Genomic DNA, 27945 nt, shown 5'->3' with positions numbered 1-27945 from the left:
TTGTAGAAAGTGACACGTTTACATAGAACCATGATGTGAATCATACTCCGGTGTTATACCTGGGGGAAAGTGGGTGTGGTGAAGTCTCATTCGTTCCAGCAAGCGCCCTCCCCTCCCCCCTACACACACACACACACACACACCAAGCCGGCTTGTGGTGTACACCTGAACCAGACGCTAGTACACGTGTATCCCGGTGGATTGTACACGAGTACTAACCTGACGTGGGCTATTGTAAGGATGACCACATAGTTGTTTCCTGTCACACTCCCAAGGTGAACTTAGGTTTCGTCATACTGGAACTGAGCGCAGATCAGGTACTGTTGTTCAGCAAGACTAGGAAAGGTTTCGTTACCTTTCTACTCGAGTACGGTAGAAATGAAAATTGACTAATAATAAAAACTTCTTATCTCAACGAACATCAAGCTGCGCAGTGAGGCGTGTGGCAGGAGGCAGCGAAGGTCGCTTTCAGCGTCTGTGTAACAGAACGGCAGGTTTATACTCCGGTATAATAAGAAATGCTGCCTCAGGAAAGGAGTATGCGCGGCAGTCTTTCATTGGCTGGTGTATCAGCGGGAGCCCAGAGGGCACTTCAGTCTGAGTCATCATATCGAGGTTATTATGAAACGGGGCAATGGGTTCGGCTAATTTCCTTCCCATGTTACATACCTAGAAATAATCAATTATTTTGATATCAGTTATAAATCACTCATCTTAATTGGCTACTAACATTTAATTTTAATGAGGACAAGCTGATGTGTAATGCAACATCCGAAATTATCTTACACTGAATTTTGTTACAAAACAGCTGCTGATGTATCCCTACCTAACCTGTGGGCACAGCGCAAATAATACAAAGCACAATGCAGCACAAAAGGTCCAAGGACTGATTCATAATGACGGAATTATCTAACAAATTACAGTGAATGAACGGCTCACACTAAGCGAAGCCGGAATATTGTTTTACGCGTTTTGCATTGTACTCATCATGAGAACAAATGGTACAAACAGACGTGGTCATGATTTGACAAACTGTCCATATAAAGTTAACAGTGTGGGAACAGCAAACTCATATTTATGATTAATACAACAACTTAAGCCAGTCATATATATATATATTATATATATATATATATATATATATATATATATATATATATATACATATATATATATATATATATATATATATATAGAGAGAGAGAGAGAGAGAGAGAGAGAGAGAGAGAGAGACAGACAGACAGACAGACAGAGAGAATCCTCTCTTTGAGTGGCATTTGTCCACAAACAATGTGATGAATTGACAGAGGAGTATTGTCGGGGTTAGATGCTGGAGTTGCCAAACGTATGAAGTGATGGCAGTAATAGTACAAACGAGTTGTCAGTGGGGGCGGGGGGTAGTGTTCGTAGCTGCCAGACGAAAAAAGAATGCTGTATATTTTAAGAATATTTATAAATTGGTGACTTCTGGAGACTGTAAATATATGCTGACTATAAACTATAAGGTGACTTTGAAAACATACGCTAATATATATATATATATATATATATATATATATATATATATATATATATATATATATATATATATATATATATTATTTATATACATTGGAAAGGATCACAATTTTGCGCGTGATCAAGATATTCCTATGAGTCCACGGGGAAAATGAAACACGAAAAGTTCCCAAGTGCACTTTCGTGTAATAATCACATCATCAGGGGAGAGACAAGAGAGAAATATAAGTCAGTTGATACACATCGAAGAGACGAAGCTAGGACGCCATTTGACCAAATGACACTTTTCGTGTTTCATTTTCCTCGTGGACTCATAGGAATATATATATATATATATATATATATATATATATATATATATATATATATATATATATATATAATATTCTTTTCTTTCAAACTATTCGCCATTTCCCGCGTTAGCGAGGTAGCGTTAAGAACAGGGGACTGGGCCATTGAGGGAATACCCTCACCTGGCCCAATTCTCTGTTCCTTCTTTTGGAAAATTAAAAAAAAAAAACGAGAGGGGAGGATTTCCAGCCCCCGCTCCCTCCCCTTTTAGTCGCCTTCTACGACACGCAGGGAATACGTGGGAAGTATTCTTTCTCCCCTATCCCCAGGGAATATATATATATATATATATATACCGCTTACCCCTGCCGGCGTTCATCGTTAGTGCTCCGATCGGGTTTCCCCGCTAGGTGCCAGCAGGTGTTCTCAGCTAGAGGGCAAGTGTTGGGACACTCGGGACAGGTGTTGTCAAATAGTTAAGAGAGTTGTTGTCAGACATTGGAGGCAATTAGGTGTCAGTGTCTGTAATCTGTAGGTATAGGTCCGGAACCTTCATGAAGAGTCGCCACTTCACTAACACAATTAGTGATCATCCTTGACTGCCAGACATGGTAATTATGAAATACATGTTAATACTATATCATAATGAAAACTTCATAACTACATTGAGTGTATACTCAGAAGTGCAAAACTACAACATACATTCAGTATGAAAAAAATGTGAACAACTTTTAAGAAATAAGGCGACATAAAAGCTATAATTTTCAGTATCAAATAACGTTTGATGAATAACGGCTAAAAGAAAACAAAAAAAGATGTTTATCGTAATAGAGCAATACTGTTTTTGTCAAAATCATTCGCCCTTTTCTTGAGCCTTTTTCCTTCCTTCGCACACCTGTGTTTCTTTACCCACAATGCAGATAATCTTAAGCTTGCTCGGCACATCACACATCTTGTACGTCGTTCTCTCATCCGCATTTATTCAGTTCTTAGCCGCATGCGGCTTAAAATATGATGGTGTGGACCCCTGCGTCTGAGGGACAGCCAAATTAATGTTCACAAAAGTATTGAGAGATTTTGCTGGATGTACATGATCGTGTTATCATCAGATTACAGTAATGATGATGATAACAGTAGCAGATAAGAATGACCATTAAATTTTAAATTCTTTCCTGTTTCGTGGATGCTATTACGTGATATATTTCTGTGTAGTTGTGCGTGCTGAGTCCATACTTGTTCTTAGTTTTGTTCTGTCATATATTGTTTTCTAGGTATAGTAGTTCGTTGGGTTTTACGGACTTCGATCCATAAAGGTCATTAGACCCGCAACCCTTTTCAACTTTGGCCACGTTTATAGTCCCTAAACCCTTCAGCTTATTTACCTTACCTATGCTGAAGATGAAAATACATGTTCAGAAGCTCAGAAAGTACCGATGCATACTTTAGTGTGAGCATTTTGAGACCAGCGACGATAACGAGAGGTATTGGGATGTGCCAGTTGTTCCGGCCGCATGTTGGCAGCCCTTTAATCCTGGTGAGTTGCCAGCGTTGATGTATGGGCATATATTTTGTCGTACTTATAACGCACTTGTTTGTGATCCTTCGTTGTGAAGGGCGATGATAGCTTCTCGTGTTTCCTGTGAGGTTTCCATATCGATCGGCACGTGTAAGGCACTACAGCCTCATATTGCTTCTGTTTTACACCCATCATGCTCATGTGGTTTATGGCACGTGGTTCGTGGTTTATGGCACGTTCACCGAACCCTCTCATTATTCAGCCAGACATAACCATCATACCGCAACGATGAAACAAACACACAGACTTTGAACCTCATGTTTGCAATGTTTCTACGTAGGTCGTAAATCACCGGCGCTACCATCCGTCTTCTAATACTATGTAGTGGTAGTCATTTAAATGTTAAACTCGTTCCCATATGGCAACACTTACTGTATTGGATACCACTTGGAAGTGGAGGGGGGGGGGGGGGGGGAAGATAAGGATACACGTACCAACCCTCCCGACGAGTCACAAGTTAAAATATGTTTATGGTAGACGTCGATCACATCCTGCACCGATACTTTCTGGAGCTAGGTTAAGAACATCTTATTTTAAAAGATGTAGATGTTTAAGTTCATCCCCCAGGAGGGGTTCGTCCATAAGATTGATACCTGGCTCAGAAAAGTATATGTATATATACGAATAAAGTGCATATGAACGCGCACCTTCATAGAACATACAAACCTCCAACAGCCAGGATCGAACCCGGGACCATTGTGCCACAGGCGGGAATACTACCGCCTGTAGTATGAGTCCACGGAGAAAATGAAACGGAATATCTTGATCACGCGCAAAATTGTGATCCTTTCCAATATATATATATATATATATATATATATATATATATATATATATATATATATATATATATATATATATATATATATATATATATATTTATACTAATCGCCATTTCCCGCATTAGCGAGGTAGCGTTAAGAACAGAGGATGAGGACTGGGCCTTTGAGGGAATATCCTCACCTGGCCCCTTTCTCTGTTTCTTCTTTTGGAAAGAAAAAAAAAATGTGGGGAGGATTTCCAGCCTCCCGCTCCCTTCCCTTTTAGTCGCCTTCTACGACACGCAGGGAATACGTGGGAAGTATTCTTTCTCCCCTATCCCCAGGGATAATATATATATATATATATATATATATATATATATATATATATATATATATATATATATATATATATATATATATATATATATTTTTATACTTTGTCGCTGTCTCCCGCGTTTGCGAGGTAGCGCAAGGAAACAGACGAAAGAAATGGCCCAACCCCCCCCCATACACATGTATATACATACGTCCACACACGCAAATATACATACCTACACAGCTTTCCATGGTTTACCCCAGACGCTTCACATGCCTTGATTCAATCCACTGACAGCACGTCAACCCCGGTATACCACATCGCTCCAATTCACTCTATTCCTTGCCCTCCTTTCACCCTCCTGCATGTTCAGGCCCCGATCACACAAAATCTTTTTCACTCCATCTTTCCACCTCCAATTTGGTCTCCCTCTTCTCCTTGCTCCCTCCACCTCCGACACATATATCCTCTTGGTCAATCTTTCCTCACTCATCCTCTCCATGTGCCCAAACCACTTCAAAACACCCTCTTCTACTCTCTCAACCACGCTCTTTTTATTTCCACACATCTCTCTTACCCTTACGTTACTTACTCGATCAAACCACCTCACACCACACATTGTCCTCAAACATCTCATTTCCAGCACATCCATCCTCCTGCGCACAACTCTATCCATAGCCCACGCCTCGCAACCATACAACATTGTTGGAACCACTATTCCTTCAAACATACCCATTTTTGCTTTCCGAGATAATGTTCTCGACTTCCACACATTCTTCAAGGCCCCCAGAATTTTCGCCCCCTCCCCCACCCTATGATCCACTTCCGCTTCCATGGTTCCATCCGCTGCCAGATCCACTCCCAGATATCTAAAACACTTCACTTCCTCCAGTTTTTCTCCATTCAAACTCACCTCCCAATTGACTTGACCCTCAACCCTACTGTACCTAATAACCTTGCTCTTATTCACATTTACTCTTAACTTTCTTCTTCCACACACTTTACCAAACTCAGTCACCAGCTTCTGCAGTTTCTCACATGAATCAGCCACCAGCGCTGTATCATCAGCGAACAACAACTGACTCACTTCCCAAGCTCTCTCATCCCCAACAGACTTCATACTTGCCCCTCTTTCCAAAACTCTTGCATTTACCTCCCTAACAACCCCATCCATAAACAAATTAAACAACCATGGAGACATCACACACACCCCTGCCGCAAACCTACATTCACTGAGAACCAATCACTTTCCTCTCTTCCTACACGTACACATGCCTTACATCCTCGATAAAAACTTTTCACTGCTTCTAACAACTTTCCTCCCACACCATATATTCTTAATACCTTCCACAGAGCATCTCTATCAACTCTATCATATGCCTTCTCCAGATCCATAAATGCTACATACAAATCCATTTGCTTTTCTAAGTATTTCTCACATACATTCTTCAAAGCAAACACCTGATCCACACATCCTCTACCACTTCTGAAACCACACTGCTCTTCCCCAATCTGGTGCTCTGTACATGCCTTCACCCTCTCAATCAATACCCTCCCATATAATTTACCAGGAATACTCAACAAACTTATACCTCTGTAATTTGAGCACTCACTCTTATCCCCTTTGCCTTTGTACAATGGCACTATGCACGCACTCCGCCAATCCTCAGGCACCTCACCATGAGTCATACATACATTAAATAACCTTACCAACCAGTCAACAATACAGTCACCTCCTTTTTTAATAAATTCCACTGCAATACCATCCAAACCTGCTGCCTTGCCGGCTTTCATCTTCCGCAAAGCTTTCACTACCTCTTCTCTGTTTACCAAATCATTTTCCCTAACCCTCTCACTTTGCACACCACCTCGACCAAAACACCCTATATCTGCCACTCTGTCATCAAACACATTCAACAAACCTTCAAAATACTCACTCCATCTCCATATATATATATATATATATATATATATATATATATATATATATATATATATATATATATATATATATATATATATATATATATATTCTTTCTTTTCTTTCAAACTATTCGCCATTTCCCGCGTTAGCGAGGTAGCGTTAAGAACAGAGAACTGGGCCTTTAAGGGAATATCCTCACCTGGCCCCCTTCTCTATTCCTTCTTTTGGAAAATTAAAAAAAAATAATGAGAGGGGAAGATTTCCAGCCCCCCGCTCCCTCCCCTTTTAGTCGCCTTCTACGACACGCAGGGAATACGTGGGAAGTATTCTTTCTCCCCTATCCCCAGGGATGATATATATATATATATATATATATATATATATATATATATATATATATATATATATATATATATATGGCACCCCCTCCTCCCCCTCCCCCCGCACGCGCGCGAGGTAGCGCTAGGAAAAGACCCCAAAGGCCACATTCGTTTACACTCAGTCTCTAGCTGCCATGTGTAATGCTCCGAAACCACAGCTCCATTTCCACATCCAGGCCACACAAAACTTTCCATGGTTTACTCCAGACACTTCACATGCCCTGGTTCAATCTGTTGACAGCACGTCGACCCCGGTATACCACATCGTTCCAGTTCACTCTATTCCTTGCACGCCTTTCACCCTCCTGCATGTTCAGCCCCGATCGCTCAAAATCTTTTTCACTCCATCCTTCCACCTCCAATTTGGTCTTCCTCTTCTCCTCGTTCCCTCCACCTCTGACACATATATCCTCTTTGTCAAACTTTCCTCACTCATTTTCTCCATGTGACCAAACCATTTCAATACACCCTCTTCTGCTCTCTCTCACCCACACTCTTTTTATTACCACACATCTCTCTTACCATTTCATTACTTACTCGGTCAAACCACCTCACACCACATGTCCTCAAACATCTCATTTCCAGCACATCCACCCTCCTCCGCACAACCCTATAGCTCTCGCCTCGCAACCATATAACATTGTTGGAACCACTATTCCTTCAAACATACCCGTTTTTGCTCTCCGAGATACTGTTCTCGCCTTCCACACATTCTTCAACGCTCCCAGAACCTTCGCCCCCCTCCCCCACCCTGTGACTCACTTCCGCTTCCATGGTTCGATCCGCTGTTAAATCCACTCTCAGATATCTTCCTCCAGATGGCCCTGATTAGGGCGTCAGGTCAGTTGCCCGTACCGTCTCAGCTAACACAAGAAGAAAGTAAGAAATAAGAATTTGTGATTAATTATATCAACATGGCAGGTTAATCCTACCTTGTTAGGTACAGCTTAGAAATGGACCATTAGGAAAGATGCTAAAAATCTTGAAATTCTTGATTTTGTATTTTCCCAAAGAGAAACGGTAATAAAAACATTATAGGTAAAGAAGGCATCTGATAGAATTTAATTGAGTTACACTTGTATAGAGAAATAAACGAATAACATGAGACTATTTTTTCTGAATCGTTTCATATCTGGGAGTGGATTCATCGCGTTGAAACTTACAGTAGCATGTTTCATCTTATTGCCATTACGTCTGGATTCCATTCCCTGATACCTCACTCCTCCTCTAGTAAGTTCGTGGCTTTCAAAGTTCAGAATGGATTTGTCGGTTTTGGCAGTTTTGCTGTTGTTCGAAATTTGTTGAAATATTCTCCAAGAAAACATCAAGAAATTCGGTTGTATAACTTACAAGATATTTGGAAAAATACTTCTATACATAAATGGAATAATGTTCATGAAGAGATATATAAGATGAAGTGATTGAGAAAAATGGTTCTGAATTGTTACTGATAAAATTACGTACACAATATATCGCGGGTGTTTTTATTGGGTTATTGGAGTGGAGTAACTGAGAGAGGGACACGGAAATGTGTTTAACAAGTGCTTGATTGGTTAAGGTAAATAAGTTGCGATAGCACTGAGACAATAAGCCACTGGAGATTCAAGATTATGTTGAAGGATAGGTAGAGTTAGGCTGTGGAGTAGGAGATAAGCTTGGCAGGGATTCTGTGATGCTGGCGAGGATGTAGGATGAAGCAGGAGCACGTGTGAGAAGTGTGTGGCTGCCGAGTCAACGTGGAACTCCTGCAGGAGGTAGGTGTGGCAGGCCTCGCGGCTCCTGGAGTGTGCGGCGGTTGCCAGGTTATGTTTGAGTTGCAGGAGTGCCGCAGGCGTCGCTGTAGGTTCCTTGTCGTTACAGCTGCTGCTTGTGACGGGCGAAGGCGATGTCCCACGCGAGCCCTGCCGCAGGTGGACGCCGAAGATGAGGCACAACAAGGAAACCTGCTAGGAAGAGAAAACGTCAGGTGTCGCGTTGGGACTTTTACTGACGGACTAATCACATGACCAAGACTTTGGGTGCCGGGAGTGGTGACACTTGTTGTTTAGAGCGAGTCAACTGCCTTGACTGCCCGCCTGGGAGAGAACGTAAGATAGTTTGGATGGGAAAACCCTTACGAGAAAGGGCAAGAAGGAAAGCTGGGAGAGAAAATTAAATTTTTCTTAAGAAGTAGTGGAGTACATCAGGTAAGAGGATGATGTGTACTGGGGAGAGGTTAGAGTGAACGCAAGCTATATATATTGGGTTTAGGCGGGATTCGTTAACTTTGCGAAAGAGGGTCGTGTTCTTCGATCTGTTGTCTCCAGGACATCGGTGCACAAGACATGGTAGGCTTGTTGACGGTGTATTGTCTATCATCGAGTGTTAGATATATATTTACAGGAAGCAACTTACACGTTGATGCAAGGATTCGTCTGTTACGAAATCCCGGTATTTGATATTAGATACCGAGCGCTGTGAGTTGTTTGGGACCCACTGTAATTTCAAGATGGTTTTGGATGCAAGCGACGTGTCGTTAGGGGAATAGGATAGGATTGGACGCTAAATATGATGTTACTGTTGGTTACTTGGACTGGGGTAGGATTAGGGGTGCGGGAGTACAGGTAAACGTGGAGGTAAGGTCTACTGGATCCTCAATGGGACTGGAAGTATGTTGTCACGGACTTTTCTGGGTAAACTTTGAGACGCCACTTGAGCTCCCACTGGTAGACGTGATCCATCTCGGCTTGGGCTCTACGGTATAGTCCACAACATCTCTCCTGCACCAGTTGTGGCATCACATCGTCGGTGGAGAGGGAGCAGTAGAGTCGTGTTGTACTGGGTCAGGCATGTCACTTGAGTTCATGGTGTGCAGTGTTGGTGAGAGCAAGGAGCCCTAAGGCATGCCTGTGTTTAAGTGAAATTTGGGAGAGAGGTGGTTGTGGTATCTGATCTGCATCTTCCTGCGAAACAGGAAGATGCAAAGTGAGTTTTTGTATGGGTTGTGGGAGGTTAGACTGAGTGCATACTTTGTAGGCCAGGCCTGTGTGCCACACGGTGTCGAATGCGTTTCCACGTCTCTAGTGATTACGGCAGTTTTGAATTCTTTTTGTTTATCGTTGTGTTTGTTAGTAGTCGTCAGGTCAAGGAGGTCTTGTGTCGAGCGATATAGTATAAATCCACTGTCTGGGCGTAAGAGGGTCTTTGTCTTTCAGGTATGATGATCTAACTCTTTTGTTGATCAGTCTTTCGAATATTTTTCCCTAAGATTCAAAGAAGCTCATGGGCCTGTAAATGCAAGGATGTTTGTAGTCTTTATCATATCTGGGGATTAGTATTGCTGCGGCCCCTTTAAAGAAGGCTGGTGAATAGTTGGAGGTCAGTGAGGCGTTGTGTATGTGGGTAATGGCTGTCATTGTCGAGCCAGGTAGGTTTGTGCAGGTCTCATAACCGATGCCTGCAGCGCCCACAGCATTTTAAATCATGTCACTTTGACTTCGGCATCCGTTATGGGGATGGTTACCGTATTGTCTAGGTTTAGGTTAGCAACTTAAATTGTTACTTCGTGTGTTGTGTGGTGTGGGCCATACTCTACCGAATCTGTGGCGCGTATACGAGAATTGATTGGGTGGGGATTAGAGACTTGTTTTCAGTGTTCTTTGAACTGTCTGGTTACCTTTTCTGTGTCGGTAACGGGTCTGTCGTTTTCTATCCTGAGCAGGTACGGGGTTGGGAATTCCCTCTTAGTCTGTTGATTTGGCTTCAGATGTCAAGTGGGGATTTTATTCTGTTTTTGTCTGTCGCCTTGATCAGGGTTTCCCAGTGTTTATCATGGTGGTCTTCAAGGCTGTTCAGGATGGGTTCCGGAGAGCAGGGAGATTCCACTGAACTTGGCGTAATATGATGGTGTTAGGTTGGAATCTTTGTCTGTATCATGCTAAAAGTCTTTGTGTTTTGTATAAGGGAATGACGCTGTAGTGTTGTGTGAATGTAGTTTTGAGGGATTGTTGCGATCGCAGCTTGTAACATCGATGAAAGGATTTGGTGATGCCTCGGGTATATAAGAAGCAGGGAGATTGCGTCATGAAAGTGGTCTAGGAAAAGCTATATCCAGAGGGAATTGGATATGTAGCTGTCGAATGTCGCAAGCTCTGACCTCTCTCTCCATGCTTTTGGACTGAGGGGAGGTGCGTAAGACCGTCTCATCTCATGGAAACAGTCAGTTCGTCTATTTAAAGTAATGATTACAGCGGCAGCTTTTGACCTGCTACCGCCGAACATCGAATATGAGTGTCATGGAGTAATATTACAGGTGCAGCCGTAGGTCGGGCCATCAATCTCATTTCTCTGGGATTTACTAATATCTGGTCATCATCCCTGAAAGATAGTCAAGTGTAGTTGCCATTGATGTATCTCAGGTTTTTGACAGGGTGTAGCACTGGGGTCTCATCTCTAAGCTCTTTCTTTTGACTTCCCTCCTTCACTTTGCTCCTTCATATATAGCTTCCTCACTGGCCGATCTAACTCTGTGGTTGTCGATGGATCAGCCTTCTCCTTTTCTCCGTCAACAGCGGTGTTCCGCAAGGTTCTGTCCTGCTCCCTACACTTTTTCTCCTTTTTTTTTTTCGATTTCCTCTCCTCCACAATTAGTCCAATCCACTCACGCTGACGACTCAACACTGCATTCATCCACATCCATCAATTCTGCTCCCTCTTTCACTCGATCTGCATCTCGTCTTGACACAGCTTCCTCAATAAACTCAAGACTAGGACAGTATATCTCAATGAGGTACACATAATCATGTTAAGTTTAGTCCCTCCAAGACCCAGTTTCTACCTATCTCTCTGTCGAAAACTCCTTGCAACTCTCGTCTCTCCTTTGACGGTTCTGTAATTCCACCTCTTAACCCAATGAACATATTTGGCATTACTGTAACATCTACTCTTTCTTGGAAACCCCACATGAATAGCTTAGGCTGCCTCTACGAAACTGGGTGTCCTGTTTAGATATCGAAACTTCTTTTCTGAACAGTTGCTCTGTTTATAAAAGGGATTGATTCGTCCTTGTATGGAGTACTGCTCTCACATTTGAGGTGGTTCTAGCTCTGCATCCTTACGTGACAGAGTTGAGTCGAAAGCGATCCGCCTTATAAACTGTCTCAGACTAACTTCCAAACTTGACCCCATTGCCCTGCTCCGCAATGTTGGTTCACTTTCCTCGTTTGTAGGTATTACTTTGATTTTTGCTCTCGAGAGCTGGCTGCTTCTGTGCCCACCAGAGTTCGAGCAATTACGTTTTAAAAATCAAATTACATTTACAAATGCTTTCCATTCTTTTTAACTACAATTATGATTACAAATACATTTGTAATAGCAATTACATTACAATTACCACAAAAAAATCACTTATGATTACAGTAATAATTACAATTTCCCAAATTTGAAAGAAAAATAATTTCCATAAAAATTTAACTAATTTTGCTTTGTAAGGTTATCCTTTATTTCCAAACAAGTGTCACAAACTATTTTGAAAACAAAAATAAGATTTAATTTTAGTAGAAGTTGCAGCAGATGGTAACTAAAAATCTGGTAGTTTTTCAAACAGTTCACTATTGTACTTTACTAGTAACACTGAACGGGAAGAAGTGACACCAAGTTGAGCTCTGTTAGCAGTGAAGAAACGATGGAGCTGATGTAGCAGTACAGCCAATCACCTGGTCTCTTGCAAGGTTCTTCAGTGGATGCAAAGTTTGAGACACTTCTTTCCAGTACAGCATTGGATCACTTGAAAAGGACAAGAGTTCCTTCCTCGACATCATACTGCTTCAACAACTCGCTGACATTGTGTTTCCCTCTGATCCCCGTTGATTTTGGAATTTCCTTGAACATTTTGGTATGAAGAAGAAAAGTCTTGGTCTTTTTGATTCAGGTAATCCTTCTGTTAGATCATCCTTGTTACTCTGTCCATGGTTCATATTGACCCCACCTGAACTACAACTCTTCGAGCATTTCCTTGATATGTCACGTAGTCCTTCTGCTCTTGTAATGGAAGCAAGTCTAGTTTGAACCTAGGATCCAAAAAAGCCACTACTTGAACATGTGTGGATCCAACCTTTTCTTCACAGGGTCCAATAAGACTTTAACCAGTTGTTCACGGTACTGTAATTGGGTGTTATGATTATGAATTAGATTTTCCAGTAAGTGTTTAAGTCCTCGAATCACTGGCCCAGCTGCAGATACGGTTACCTTCTTTTGCCCCTTCACAACTTCCGTGGCTTCGTGAAAAGATTCGAGGTCTCCACTGGCATGATTTTCTTTCTTCCTCCTCTGCTCTCTGTGGAACAGAAGATCAGTTGCAGTATTCACCTCTGCATGGTTCTTGAGTTCGTATAATGTTTTGTTTTTGTTGTCGAACTTTATTTTGTAGGGACTCAAACAGTTAATAATAAAAAAGTACCGTCAGCCAGTACTGCTACCGCCGGTACTTTTATAGTAACGCCTGCTCATCTTTGCATTTACAAGTTACCAGTGCCACTTTCCTCCCCTTTCACAATTACAATTGAATTACAGTTACTTCATAACTTGATTAATTACAATTACTCAACCTTGGCCAGCACTAGCTAGACCACGCAATACTCGGCAAGCTGCTGCGTTACACAATTATTGTGTGGCCATCAGCAGCTCAAGGATGGACCGTCTTGATACCTGCTGCTTACCATACATGTCGAATCTCTAGAACTCACTACTCTCTAATGTCTTTCTCAATAACTATGACCTGCAACATTTCAAAACAGGTTTTTCTTTCTTAAAAATTCGTAAATACTTTCCCTTGTCCTTTCTTTTTCCGTTTCATAATTCTTTTTATATTTCAATTAAGGTCCAGCCTTGATGTGCACTTTTGTCCGTGACTGGAGCCTTCACAACATGAAAAAAAAAAAAAAAAAGGTGAGGTCACGCCGTGATCTGCTATCAAGTCAAGGCACTGTTAACACAGTGACACTTTGTGGAGCGACAGTAGGTCGCTACAAATTTCATGATAACACATCTCACCAGAGTAATCAAATGTGATAATAATCAGGAAGTGTTTTCTCTTGGAAAAAAACAGTGTATGAAATCTCATATTTATTTGATCTACGGTAATTCATCTGAGGTAAAACCAACTTATAATTATTTCACTTTCACAGATACTTTTAAAAAGTGTCAGAAATATTTTTTTTCCATCGAACAATGCAAGAATTCACAATGTTGATCAATTGTGAGATTGCACAACGTTATCTAAAATTGAGATTGCACCATTGTCGCAAGTAGCAGCAATAGATGAATTGTAGCATCTTTTGCTTTTATGCAAGCACGGGACACTGCTTTAATCGTACCCAGGTTAAATTTGTTGATCATATCATTCTTTACGCACATTAGATTTGTTCAATTGTCTTACAGTATGAATTATAAATTTGGTATATCCATTTAAAGATCGCACAGATGTTCGCTAATGTAGCAAATACAGTAATGCTAGACTGGCAACATTTTGTAAATAAACAATCCTGGGAGTTTGGCACCGAAGGCTGATTGTGCCTACAACTTTTGCGTCTGAAAATGAAGTTATTACCTTATAATTTTTCGAATTATTAAATCCATGACCGGGCTCCCAAGTGGCCGTATGAGATGCCCCTGCGTTAAGTCACACAGATTCATCATAGTGTCATTATGTCAGGGCGTAGTGGCGGAGGAGGTGGTAGGCGAAGAAGAGGATATGGTGCAAATGGATTTGAAGAGTTTGTAAGTAGCTGAGCAAACATATACGAAGTTGACTATTAATAACATAGGCGTTGATGACGATTGTTGATGCTTGCAGAGAATCAATCGTCTTGCAACTTACTTGATTGGTTAAGAATCTTAATAAAAAGTAGAAAATAGTTATTACTTAGCCAACAAGGGGCCGAAGTGCTACAGGTGATCCAGAGGCCACTAGTGTAAATGCACCAGCAGCGTTCATAGGATAATGTTATTAAACAACTATCCTGGCTAAGTGTCACCTTAACCGAACCTTTATACGCACAATTATACATCGACCTTACTCTGAATTTCATAAAGATAAGGGGTAGAGTCCATACTGCTACTCACCCCAGGTTATGAGATCGAGGAATAAAAAGGGCAATGCAGGGTAGACAGAGGACATCAGAAGTGCTGTGAAAGAGAAGAAAAAGGCATATGATAGATTGCTAGATTGGAATGTACTAGTGGAAGTTCAGCAAAGTTGGAGGGAAGAATATGAAATATGTTAGGAGAAGGTTAAGAAGCTGATAGAGGAAAACAAAGAAAGCGTAAACGAAGATTTTGGAGGAAAGTTAAGGGAAAAGTTTTGGGATGATAAGAAACTATGCAGGAAGATGAAAAAGGAAAGATATGGATGTAAGGGTGGAAGTGTTAATGAGAGAAGTGAAAAAGGGGAGTTGCTGAATCAAAAGGAAGTGAAAAGAAAATGGAAAGACCAATTTGAAAAACGAATGTGAGAGAGGGGGGAGGCAGCAGTTGTTACATGCATAGGTATGGAGGATGGAAGGAAGAGGAAACAAGTGCAGGGGCCTATAGCAAAAAGGATAGTAAGAAAGGCAATATGAGGCTAAAGGTAGGAAAAGCACCTAGAGTGGATGGGATTACGACTGAAATGCTGAAGTATGGAGGATTTCTAATCACAATTTTACTCTTGTCTTTTCCAGTAGGGCACATCCTTCTCTTGAAATTTCATTTTCACCGCTTTTGGCAGGCCTATGGTCTGTCTCATGTGGGTTTTACACTGACTTCCCTTGATACCACCACTGCTTTGCTGGCCAGGATGCCTTCAACTGTGCAGGACACATATCAGGGGTCATATTCTTATTCTTCTATATCTTTATCCTTTCCAGTCATTGCTTGGTAGCTCTTACTCTGATGTCTGACTCATCAGGGACTCTTTGTATTAGGCCATGAAACTTTTCCCTTCTAAATTTCATTTTGCCCTGATTTCTTCTTAGAATCATTGCAGAGCTGTTCATAATAGAGTCAAACATACCTCCATGAAAAGAAATTGTACCGATTTGACTTCTTCAGCTAGTAAATATTTCTGTTCCCAAACCAAAATCATCTCTAATAATTTTTGGCCTTCAACTTTTTCTTCTCTGACTTGATCAGTCTGTAACTCACTCTCCAGCAAATTTTTTTTTATCTCTTTATTTTCCCATTTTCCCTTGGCACCACTTTTAGATGATTCCACTTTCTTCTCTCTCTCTCTCTCTCTCTCTCTCTCTCTCTCTCTCTCTCTCTCTCTCTCTCTCTCCCCCCCCCCCCCCCACTTCCTCCCACAAAGCCTGTGCCCTTTCTTACGTTTTCTTTGTGCAAGGTCTTCCTAGTACTCTCAGCAGGGAAGGCGTATTGTTAAGATGGCATACCTCCTTGTATCCAAGGGAATGTTTCTCTGAGCTATCTTCTCCAATCCTTGCTTGTCTGTTAAGTCTCTGTCTACAAACACAAATGTTCCTTTCTTCTTGGAAGCATTCCTTGGTACAATGCATCCTAGAGAAAGCAGACTGTTCTATTATTTCTAACTGTCAACCCATGATACTTCTGCTATCTCCACAGTGTTTGAGATCCCTCTAAACTCCCACATTCTTCAAATCTTAGAATCTTATTTTCCTCTTTCAGATCATCTATATGACTTTTATGGTGCATGGTCTGCTGCTGATCTCTTCTATGTGGCTACGCTCTAGTCCTCCTCTCTCAGGGATTGTGGTAATTCTTATGTTATGGCCCTCAACATCTCCAAAGCATTTCACACAATGTGGCATAGTTTTGTTTTCTTAGGTTCCTTGCTTTGTTTTTTGTCTTATTTAGTCTATGATATATAGCTTCTTTTCTAGTAATTTTATTGTAGTAGTTGTTGATGGAGTAACTTTTCCCACTTAATCTGTCAACAGTGGTGTCTCTCCTTTTTTCTTCCTACGACAGTACCCTCTCTCTTCTCGCCAAAATTAAAATCTCCTCATCATCTAACCCTAATCACTCATATGTCCATGACCACTCTGTGTACTTCAGCTCACTATTTCTCCCCTCGTGACATCAGTACCTGTTCTTTTCTTAGTTTTAACATATTTTCTCTCTTAATTTGGATCTATGCAGCATTTGCATTTGGAAAAGCTGTGTGAAAATGCACTCTGCTTGTATATCTTTCTAATTCTCACACTTCATTCTGTTAGACTTCCAAACACCATTATTCATCCTTTACAGTGAAAATCATTGTGCATAACCATATCCTCCATTCCCAGTTGATAACACCACAGAATGAATATTACAATATTTGCTTCATGGAAGATGGGGATGTTGTGTCAGACAAAATAATTTGTCATGTGATAAACTGTTCTGTATTTACAGGGACCTATTTGCCCCAGTATAGAGTACTGCTCGCAAATTTAGGGTGTCTCTTCATTTAGTTTTCTGTTAGCCAGAGTGGAATCAAAAGCATTCCACCTTATGAACTTTCTAGCTATCACCTCTCTTCAGCCATCTCTTTCTGTACTCTAACGAAGCTTATGAATTCTCTTCCATCTTCTTTCCCTATTACCTTTCATTCGAGGTGACTATGATTGGGAAATGTTTTTGTTCTAGCCGTGTTGGCTGCTATTTGTACATAAAGAAATTGGTGAAATATGCATGATCATCTGTTATCCAAAGCCCATAAGGATTTGGTGCAATTCCCCCAGATAAACTAATTGTATCTAAGGAACAGTGAGGTCATTGCTAAGCATTTGTAAGATTTTGCTTACATTGACAGGGTGGTTACATGGCAGCAAAAGTGGCCAAGCTAGAGGACCAGTATGACTCTTCTGTCACACTTACTGCTGGGGAAAGGGGTCGGAGAATATTTCATGGTATAGCAATATTTGTGAATGGATACACAGGTATGTGGTTAAGAATTGACAAATTTGAATTATGAAATCATGTAGACTTTTCTTAGTAAGACAGTTTGATATAAATGATGATTAGAACTTTGGTAGAAATGTGTTTATTTTGATGATGAAGGGCAAATACATTGTTTGGTAAACGTTCAGCATTAACCTACCGGATTTGACGATGAATTTATCCATAAGAGCCAAATGAATCAGAATGTTGGTTGTCCAAAAGACAGTGAGTGAGAATGTCTCAAAGCTGGGGTGTACTTGACCAGAATAGTAGTTCAGTGTGTCATTGATTAGGATAACACTTGAGCAGGGTGTTATTTTTTGCTGTTATTGGTTGCACAAAATTTAGGTAGATGAGGTATGAATTATTCAGGGCTTGCGTGTCTGAAACACACAGATTTCCAGTGTTTGATTAGATTCCTAAATATTCTAGTTATGTTTTAACTAGAATATGTGGTTCTGGGATTTGAGAACTTGATCTTGATTTTTCTTAGCTTTGTTAAGTGAATTTTGGATGGCCAGGTTTGGGTAATCATGTGAAAGTATACAAACCTTTGTGCTGTTGAATGCTGGTTATTCATGGTTCTGAATATTAAGAATCCTAAAATAATCAAGGCTTAGTGAACTAAAATTTCAGTTTTCTAAGGTTTAGTTATATAGCATCTTAAACATGAAAGGAGTTTTATTTTACCCATATCAATATTGGATTAATCTGTTATGTTGTTTTAGACCTAGTTAACCAAAAAATATTGAATTGTGTGGGCCTTGCTTGACCAGAATTATGATTATGCAGGACTAGAGTAGATATACTGTGTTCATTATTCTTGACATATCAAACCAGAATTGTGACAGGCTCAGGCATTTATCCTTCCAGAAGTGTAACTATCATAGACTTTGCTGACCAGAATTGTGATTATCTCACGATCATGTTGAACAAAATTAGGTTAACAAAAGACCTGGTTGATTTGAACTGTGATTGTTTATGGCCTGGCTGACCTTGAATGTGATTATATAGATCCTGGTCTTCTGCGACAGTGATTAACCAGGATCTTCAAGAACTGGTAAACCAGAACTGTTTACGGAAGACTGCTGCTAATCAGCTTTTCAATTTATGATAGGTTTATCAGAATGATATTTTCAACTTTCGATGAGTTTATCAGAATGTAATCCCATCGTAAGTGAAGAAGCATCTGTAATTAAGTCACTGGTTCACTAGAATTTGAATTATTTTTAGCTCTCTTGTTAGCATGTAAACCATCAGAGTTGATAAACATGTAGCATAAAAGAAAGCAAGTAACTAAGAAAATGTACTTAAGTTTCCTTGTGATTATGAAATGTTTTTAACTTTGATGATTTACTTTGCCTGTTTTGCTTTATTTCGTCATGTATTGTATCAGTCATTCTTACAGCAGTAACATTTTGCATAAAGAATGTTGCTTACCTAAAATTTTCTAATATAACACTTTACTTAAAGGGCTACAAACAAAGTGAAAGTGTTTGTGATGTCTTTTAGAATCAATCTTAACTAGAACCAAAGGAACAAGTTAATTAAGTGTCATATACACTTGTGTTATTATAGGTTTCAGCTTTATGTTACAGTTTTTAGTTTTAAGAAAATAGCTAACTTTTGTTATTAAAATTTGTTAGAAGTTTTGGTCTGTAGATCTCTCTTGATTAGTAGGTATGTTTTATAAAAAGAAGAGGTATAGGTGAGACAAAGTGAGCAATGTGATGGAATGTTGAATGCATTAGATAACAGGATGGCAGATGTAGGGTGTTTGTGATTTGGAAGTATGCAAAGTAAGGGAGCTATGGCAAATGGTTTGGTGAAGATTTGGTGAAAGCCTTGTGCAAGATGAAATATGGCAAAGCAGCTGGAGTGGATAAGACTGAAGTTGAATTTTTCAAGAAAGAGCAAGATAGTGTTGTTCATTGATTAGTTATTTTCATTGTGTGTATGTCTCAAGATGAGATGCCTGAACAGACAGGGGAGGAGCACTGTTATGAATATATTGTCTGAGAGGATAGCTACTAGAAACAGAGAGGTGTTTCTGTGAAGAAAGGAAAGTGTGTATATGTTACTTGGAAGAAAGGTGGGTCTCTGGCAGTGGTGTATGATGTCATTTTGGGTATTTAATCCATTTATGGATGGAGTGATGAGGGAGGTTAGTGAGTGGGTCTTAGAGAAAGGGGTAAGTCTGCAGTTCATTGGAAAAGGGGTTGCCTGGATGTTTAGTCAGTTGCTATTTACAAATGGTGAGGCACTGGTGGCATACAAATGAGAAACTAAAGAAGCTACTGAATAAGTATGGGAGTGTGTTTGAAAGGAGAAAATTGAGGATAAATGTAAATAAAAGTCAATTAAGTTTAGCAAGGGAGAAACACAGGTTGGTTGGAGTGTGAGTTTAAATGAAGAGAACCTAAAGGAACTGGGGTTATTTAGATTCCTGCAAGTGGACATGTTTGCAGATGGAATCCACTGAGCTGAAGTAAGCTGTAGGGTCGGTGAGAGGGACGAGGTTTTAGCTGCACTGAGGAGTATGTGGAAAGTAAGGTCACAGTCTTTGAGGGTAAAGATAGATAGAGAAAAGAATGGATAGATGGTATAGTAGTCCTGATAGTGTTTTATGGATGTGATATATAAAAAGGTACAGAAGAGGGTGGATATGTTGGAAATTAAATTTTTAAGGGTGAGGAGGGTTGACTGAGTAAGGAATGATAGGCTAATGGGAAGGTGTGTTAGTAAGAAAAGTATGATTGAGAGAGCTGAAGAGAGTGTTTTGAAATGTTTTGGAGTGATGTGGTATACAGGGAACAGTGTGTTGTTTATAGTTTTAGGGATGGCATATTAATGAATTAGGGGAAACTGTGGAAAGAGTAATGAATGAATTGGAGTGATGTGGTATGCAGGGAACAGTGTGCTGCTTATAGTTATAAGGATGGCATATTAATGAATCAAGGGAAGCTGTGGAAAAATCTATTAGGATTTTCACTGGATGGGAGACCTGGTTACAGTGCATTATTTATGACAACGAGAGAATGGGTGCAAGGAATTCTGGTCATCTTTCATCTGTTCCTAGTGCATCCTTGTTATGTGGGAAGAGGTGAACAAGTTTAAAGAATAATTAAGAAGAATAGTTTTCTGCCCTGTATTCATTTATTGGAAAATGGCATATGCTGAGTAGATGTGTATGTATTAGGCTGTACCTTTCATCATCTCTGAATACCTCAGACTTACCAGTGCACTCAATGTTTATTTTCTCAGAGTTCTACCTCTTATCTACTTATTACATATATTGGTGACTTCATATGAATGTTATGACTTTTATCATTGCTTTCTCTTTTTGTGATTACATGGCAGCATTTTATGTTTGATGAAATTTCGTACTCAGCATTTGAATACAGATTTTTTCTTCTCATGTCCTCATTCCTTTATGTTTACTCATCCAAAGATGCAAGTAGACATATGTTAGTTGAATGAACAGTTGAAGAATTCAGATATAGATGAGTACCCATCTGATATTGATATATCTTACAGAGCCAACAGCTGAGGAGCTGAAACGAATAATGATGGCCAATGGTGGCACATACCATCACTACTTCTCTCGCAGCAAGACCACCCACATAATTGCCAACAATCTCCCAGATGCTAAGATAAAGAATATGAACACAGATAAGATTGTTAGTCCAAAATGGATCACAGATTCTCTAGAGGCTGGACATCTTCTAAACTACACTAAGTACATTTTATACACTAATCAATCAAGAAGTCAACCTGGATTACCTTTCAGACCAATATCTGTTTCTAAAGAGAAGCTTAATGTTAGTAGAAAATATTCCACCTCTGTACCAATCTCAGAAGGAAAACCACTCATACATGATACTTTAAATTTCAAAGAAGTTAACTCGGGTCCAACAGTAGACAAATCAATAGATCCTGATAAAGTCTCAACAGAGACAAGCTTTATTTCAGGAGCTAAGAATGAAATGATTCCCAGAAGACAGGTAAACAGTATAGCAAAGTCAGATGAAACACGATGTGGTGTCACTTCAACCAGTTCTTATAACTATAGTCCTGTGAAGAGCCATTCCATGAGTACCGCTAACCCAGGGTTTCTCTCTGAATTCTACAACAACTCAAGACTTCATCACATCTCAACAATGGGGGCCATGTTCAAGCAGTATGTAAATGAGCTGCAGAATAAGAATGAAGATTTTTCAGGTCGCATAGGTTTAATGGAATGGGTGAATAGTAAGTGCAAAGGAGAGAAGTCACCAGCTGGAGGTTCAACAACAGGAGCATCATTTGGCCTTGTCTCAAAGAAAAGTAACAAAAGAACTGTGATGCATATTGACATGGATTGTTTCTTTGTGTCTGTGGGCCTGCGTAAGCATCCAGAATTACGTGGGAAACCCATAGCTGTTACACATGCAAAGGGTAACCCTAAATCTCAAGTGCGAGAGGGAATGGATCGTCAGTATGAATTAAACTATTATAAAGAACGGGCAGAGAAGCGGCTTCAAGCAAAAATGAGACCATTTAATGCTGCCAAATCAACAAATGCTGATGTGGCTGCTGAGTGTTTTGATGAAGATAATACAAAAGAGTCAGATAAGACACCAGTCTCTGTGGTGGTCCTAGCTTCTAATAAAAAATTTTCAACAATATCTCTTATTGATGATACAAGCTCAATGTCAGAAATTGCATCCTGTAGCTATGAGGCACGTAAAATGGGTGTGAGAAATGGCATGTTTCTTGGGCCAGCGCTGAAGTTATGTCCTGATTTACAGACGATACCTTATGACTTTGATGGCTACAAAGAGGTTTCCTACAAACTCTATGACATTGTTGCCAGGTGAGTTTTATTGAAACTTGCTAGCAAAGTCCATTTTTTATCCTTTTAAAAGTTTCTTGATATTTTAGTTATATGTTTTTATGTCAGTTCACTTTTGTGAAATCACAAAATGCCAAAGATTCTCCCATATTATGGTAAATTTAAGTAACCTGTGGCATTTCACTCCAATTTCTCTAATTTTCATGATTAAAGCTTTTTATATCTCACTAATTTGGTTGGTTTGATGGTACTGATACAGGTGGGCCCTGAATAAAGTCACCCCTCTTCCTGATGTTTTGCTGTAACTCTTAAATCAGGAAGCTCCATTTTAAATTTGCTGAAGCCACAGCATTAATTTGGAATTTGATGCCAAGCAAACTTTTGTGCACAATGCTGTAAACATAACATGCCACACTACCTTTAAATCTCATTATGCCACTAGTGTGTTTTGTGGAGTGTATTTTAAACTAGATGTAGATCATCATTTGAGGCCATAATACCCAAAATGTAAGTGAAAAATGTCCAACAAGTGAAAAGTAATCCTTGTACAGTGGTACTGGGTGGAGCTCAAGGGGTGGGTGGTGGTATTAGGTGGATGAAGGGGTAGGATCATCTGCAGATGAAACATGGGTGAACTTATGGTTGCACATACTGTGTACTTGCTTCAATCTTATCAGTATTAATATCTTGCTCTCTTGTTTTTATAGTCATGGGATGTAAGCCAAGCACTGTCCTTGTTTCATTTCACTTTGAGTGAATTGCTTTTTCCTGATTTTTTGTACATTGCTGAAGTATCCAAGATCCAAAATGTTCAGGACTAAGAGGTTTCCAGAAATTCAGAACCAGGAGCTTCTGCTATTTACCATATAACCACATTTGAAATGAGAGTAAAGCATGAAAAGAAGTTCACTAGAAATAATATCATTTACGTGTCTTCCTTCCATATTAGAAGCTGTCAGATGTGTCACCCACACTGTTCTCTACCCCAGACTCAGCAGTGGACCAGGCTCACTCAAAAGTATTATTGAAACTTTCTTTGTATTTTCTAATATTTTTGAGTGTTAATTTATCTTTTCATACAGTAAAAATTTTTCTTTGATTTTTTTTTCTCACCTCCATGAAGGAATTTCTGGGCCATGCCAGCAGGTTAAGGGTTAAAGCTAGAATAGATAATTGTGCAGCAAGTTGGCCTTGGGCTAGGGAAGCCTCAGGGTGGTGGTTATGCTTGGTAACCTTTAGCAGCCAAAAGAACTATACTAAAGAGTCTGGGCTTGTGGAACACATCAGAACACATGAGCATCAATAGCACTTTCCCTCAAGGTTCTGTCCTGTCTCCTATACTTTTTCTCCTTTTTTTGACTTTTCTCTCCACAAATAATCCAATGCACTCATATGCTGATGACTCAACAATGCATACATCCATATCTTTCAATTTTTCATCTCATCTTGACCCAGCCTCCTCAGTAAACTCAGACTTGGATAGAATATCTCAGTGGGGTACACAAAATCTTGTTAAGTTTAATGCCTCCAAGACCCAGTATCTTCCCATCTTCTATCAAGAATTCCTCAACTCTCGTCTTTCCTTTGACTATTCTGTAATTCCACCTCTTGACTCATTGAACATACTGGTTATTCCTGTAACATCCATTTTCTTGGAAACCCCATATTACTGGAATAGCTAAGTCTACCTCTAAGAAACTGGGTGTCCTGTTTAGATGTTGCATTTTTTCATGTGAACAGTTGCTTTGTTTATTCGAGGGTTTGATTCGTCCATGTATGGAGTACTGCTCTCACATTCAGGATGGTTCTAGCTCTTTATGCTTACTTGAGTTCAGTTGAAAGCAGTCTGACTTATATACTGTCCCAGGCTAACTTCCAAACTTGACCCCTTGCTCTATGCTGCAATGTTGGTTCACTTTCCCTTTTCTATGGGTATTACTTTGGTTTTTGCTCCCGAGATCTGGCCACTTCTGAACCCCCTCCATTAGCTAGGCCACGCAATACTCAGCAAGCTGCTGTGTCACATGATTATTGTACGGCCATCAGCACTCAAGGGTGGATCATTTTGATACCTGCTTCTTTCCCTACAGTTCAAAGCTTTGAAACTCTACCCTTTCATATTTTTCCTGATTACTATGGCCTGGCACATTTCAAAAGACAGTTCTTTCACTTCCTCCAAAATTCATTGATACTTTCCCTTGTCTTTTCATTTTCTATTTCATAATTTTCTCAATATTTCTGTAAAAGCCTAGCCTTAATGTGGACTTTTGTCCGTGATTGGAACCTTCAACATTAAAGACAAATATATAATTCACTTGAATATCTAATACATGATCACTTCTTTCAGTTGTTATATCATAGATGTTAGTCTTAATGTCTGTGCTGTTTTGTCAAGTGATAGTGTTTCAGTAACCACCCCAGTTCTGGTGTGCTTAGTGACATGTTATTACAGGTCACACTCTTATGTCTACATAACTCTTTGTTCCTGTGTGGATTTGAATTCTTCGAGAACCTCTCCTTAAATTGAAATCCCCTATTTTATGAAATTACTGTCTCTGACAAGTGCATGTCTCATTGCTTCCTGTTTTGCCACTCAGAGATATCTTTATATTTTTTCTGGTTTGTTGCCCTGTTGACTTTGGTTACTGTAGATATTAGAGATATCTTTATATTTTTTCTGGTTTGTTGCCCTGTTGACTTTGGTTACTGTAGATATTTGATATGCCCTCAGCACAGTAATTTCCAATAAAGAAAATTCTGTTAAGTTTTTGCCTCAATATTTTAAAGAACTTTTTTTGAAAAAATGATATCTTTATCAATATAGTAACATGGCACATATGTGCATGGGGAGGTTACCAATTGTTCAGGTTGCAACATTGCTAGATGTATGATGCATCTCTCCTAATGGCATAATACATACACATCTCTATGCAGTTGGTTCTTTGTGTCTTTCATTACCTATATACATTGATTATATGAATCTATTTACCTTAGCTATATCCTTATTTCCTGCTGGGGCAGCTCACTTATGATGTACTATTGCTCATGATATTTTGATGGTTGCTGACCCGCAGAGAGTAAAAATCTTATTAAGGAGGATGGGATTTACCTTCAAAATAAGGGATGATATTGATTATTAGGGAATACTATGGGCATCCCATTCAAACAGTACATAATAGGAAGAGTACCTGAAGGAAAGAACTGAATAGCGTTGTTGATGATTTATAATTCTCCAAAGAATTTTAAGCCATTAACTGCCGATGTTCCGTATACTCCACGGAACACCTCCAGCAGTTGACTTCAAGTGCTTCATATATGGTCTGGGGCATTTAGATATCCCAGGCCTAGTAAACTGAGGAGGAATAATTCAGAAAGTAAATGCTTGTTTATTCAGACAACGTTTCCCATCGTTTGCCCGTATATTTTAGAATTCAGACTTAGATTTTTTCAAATAGATATTTGATTAGATGCTTTCTCTCACTGCAAAGCTATTTCACTCAGGAAAACTAAGCCATTCTAGGATTTCATCTGGGGAAGAGTTTCTTGGATGGTCCTCTTCAGTAGAGAATTAACAGGGAAATTTTAGTTTACTCATGGTCATTTTAGGTAGTTTTCTTGGTTGGTACATCCTCCGTCCCAGTAGACTACCGTGTAAGTCCTTATAAATATGGGCAAGTAAGGAAGCTTACTTGAAATTTAAAGTTAAATTTGAGCATGTGAAAAACTTGTTTTATAGCTAGACTTCTCACTTTCCCTCATCTTGTAATCCATCCAAATTTCTCTCATGAAGACATAGACACTTACTAATGACCTTTAAGGGTCTCTTATCAGTATTGCAGCAAAGTGGGGAGGTTTCAGCATCATGTCATAGCTAGTTGCACATGGTAATTATGTACAACTTAGCTGGTGATCATAACTTAATTGGTGATTACATTAATGTTTTTAGCAGATTTTTGTATACACATTATACTGTAGTTGCATTTTTTTGTACACATTAAGCTTAACTGGAGCATAATTAGGTATATGTTCTCCCCTACCTAGGGGTAAACTGATGCATTATTAGTCAACCTATTTGATAGTAATTACTGGTGGTCAAGAAGCTGATGAGAATCCTTTTAATCCTTTTTTTTTCAGTTTCACTCATGATATAGAGGCTGTTAGCTGTGATGAAATGTTTGTTGAACTAACAGAGCTCATTCATACATGCCAGGTGACTTCTGAGGACTTTGCAACTTATCTTCGAGAGCAAATAAAGGTAAGGTTTTGTAATGGGCATATTTATTTCATACCTGCTAATATCTCCCTGAGTATTTTTAAAAGTAATGTTAAGTTTTTATAGAGTCATAGGGTACATTTATTTTAAACCTCAGAGCACCCTAGACAGTAGCACATTAAACTTTTGAATATTTGCAAACACATTATTATTTTGTGAAATGGTAGCCATATACTGCAAATTAAGTTCCAAAGAAATATGCTGTGTAAACACTTAGATGTCCAATTAGAAGTATCTGTTCAAATACCTTGGGCAGATTTGTAAAAAGGGTCCCTTGCAGACTTCTGAAGATCTCAAAGTATTTGCTGAGATGCAACAGAAGATAATTTCTGTAAGTGAAATTCTTGAAAAGGCCAATGTTGAGAGATTCATATCACGTTTGCTTATGTTGAAATCTATGTAAAGGAAGAGACAACCTTAGTTATGCAATAAGAGAGGAGGAAATAAAGATCTTCAAGAAGCATGACCTGAAAAATAGATCCCATTTGTGTCGCAGAACAGGATAAAATCAAGAGGAACTTTAGAAAGCCTCGAGAAAACAAATATCAAGAAACTGATGAAGAATGATTCTAAACCCTGCTAGGAACTGTCTGAAGACATGAGGATATTATGAAGCAAGTGGATATTACACATTTCCCAAAAATGGCTTGAAGATCTCAGTGTGCAAGATCTAGAAAATTAAGTGCTTGTGTACAAAGCTCTTGATAAGGCAGTCATGCTACTCTGGAATTGGCAAAGAGGAAATGCACAGCTGACCTATCTTTGCTCCACAAATGTCTCACTTGGAATTAACATGTTAGTTAACCCTGAAAATAGTTAACCCTGAAAAAAATTATATATCTTGAGAATTCATCTTTGATTTTTGGGAGTGTTTGATAGTCCTGGTTCTGTAGTTGCAAATCCAAACAAGGTAAGTATGGTACATGTCCTTATCAAACATTAGAGAAGCCATAGCTGACAAGAAGGTATTCACCAAGATGAGAAGCGCCTTAAGAGTTCAGTCCCAGAAAGAGGAGCCAAGGGAATTCCCTTCTCAGTTGTCTTGGACATGATTCACAACTTAGTACTCCTTAAAAGAAGGGAATAGTTTTGGCTACTGCAAGTTTCTTTTTTTATTATTTCCATTTTTAAGTGCTATGGAACCCACATGATTAATGT

The 27945-nt window shown here is 39.5% G+C and overlaps 1 protein-coding gene across 4 annotated transcripts in view; it reads left to right on the top strand.

The window, feature by feature from the left end:
* LOC139766667 (DNA repair protein REV1-like) overlaps positions 1–27945 on the top strand; it is a 195615-nt gene that overhangs the window by 121002 nt on the left and 46668 nt on the right. For 2 of the 4 annotated variants that reach the window (XM_071695565.1, XM_071695563.1), the window contains exons 3-5: positions 17553–17679; positions 21218–22535; positions 26649–26769. In XM_071695565.1, the coding sequence (XP_071551666.1) occupies positions 17553–17679; positions 21218–22535; positions 26649–26769 (1566 nt within the window). Of the gene's footprint in view, positions 1–14275; positions 14525–17552; positions 17680–21217; positions 22536–26648; positions 26770–27945 lie in introns of those variants that run through there. The other 2 variants (XM_071695564.1, XM_071695566.1) reach the window with 2 other exon arrangements.

This window comes from Panulirus ornatus, chromosome 58 (assembly GCF_036320965.1).
Source record: "Panulirus ornatus isolate Po-2019 chromosome 58, ASM3632096v1, whole genome shotgun sequence".
NCBI lineage: Eukaryota > Metazoa > Arthropoda > Malacostraca > Decapoda > Palinuridae > Panulirus > Panulirus ornatus.
This window is presented reverse-complemented; position numbering and strand designations above follow the sequence as displayed.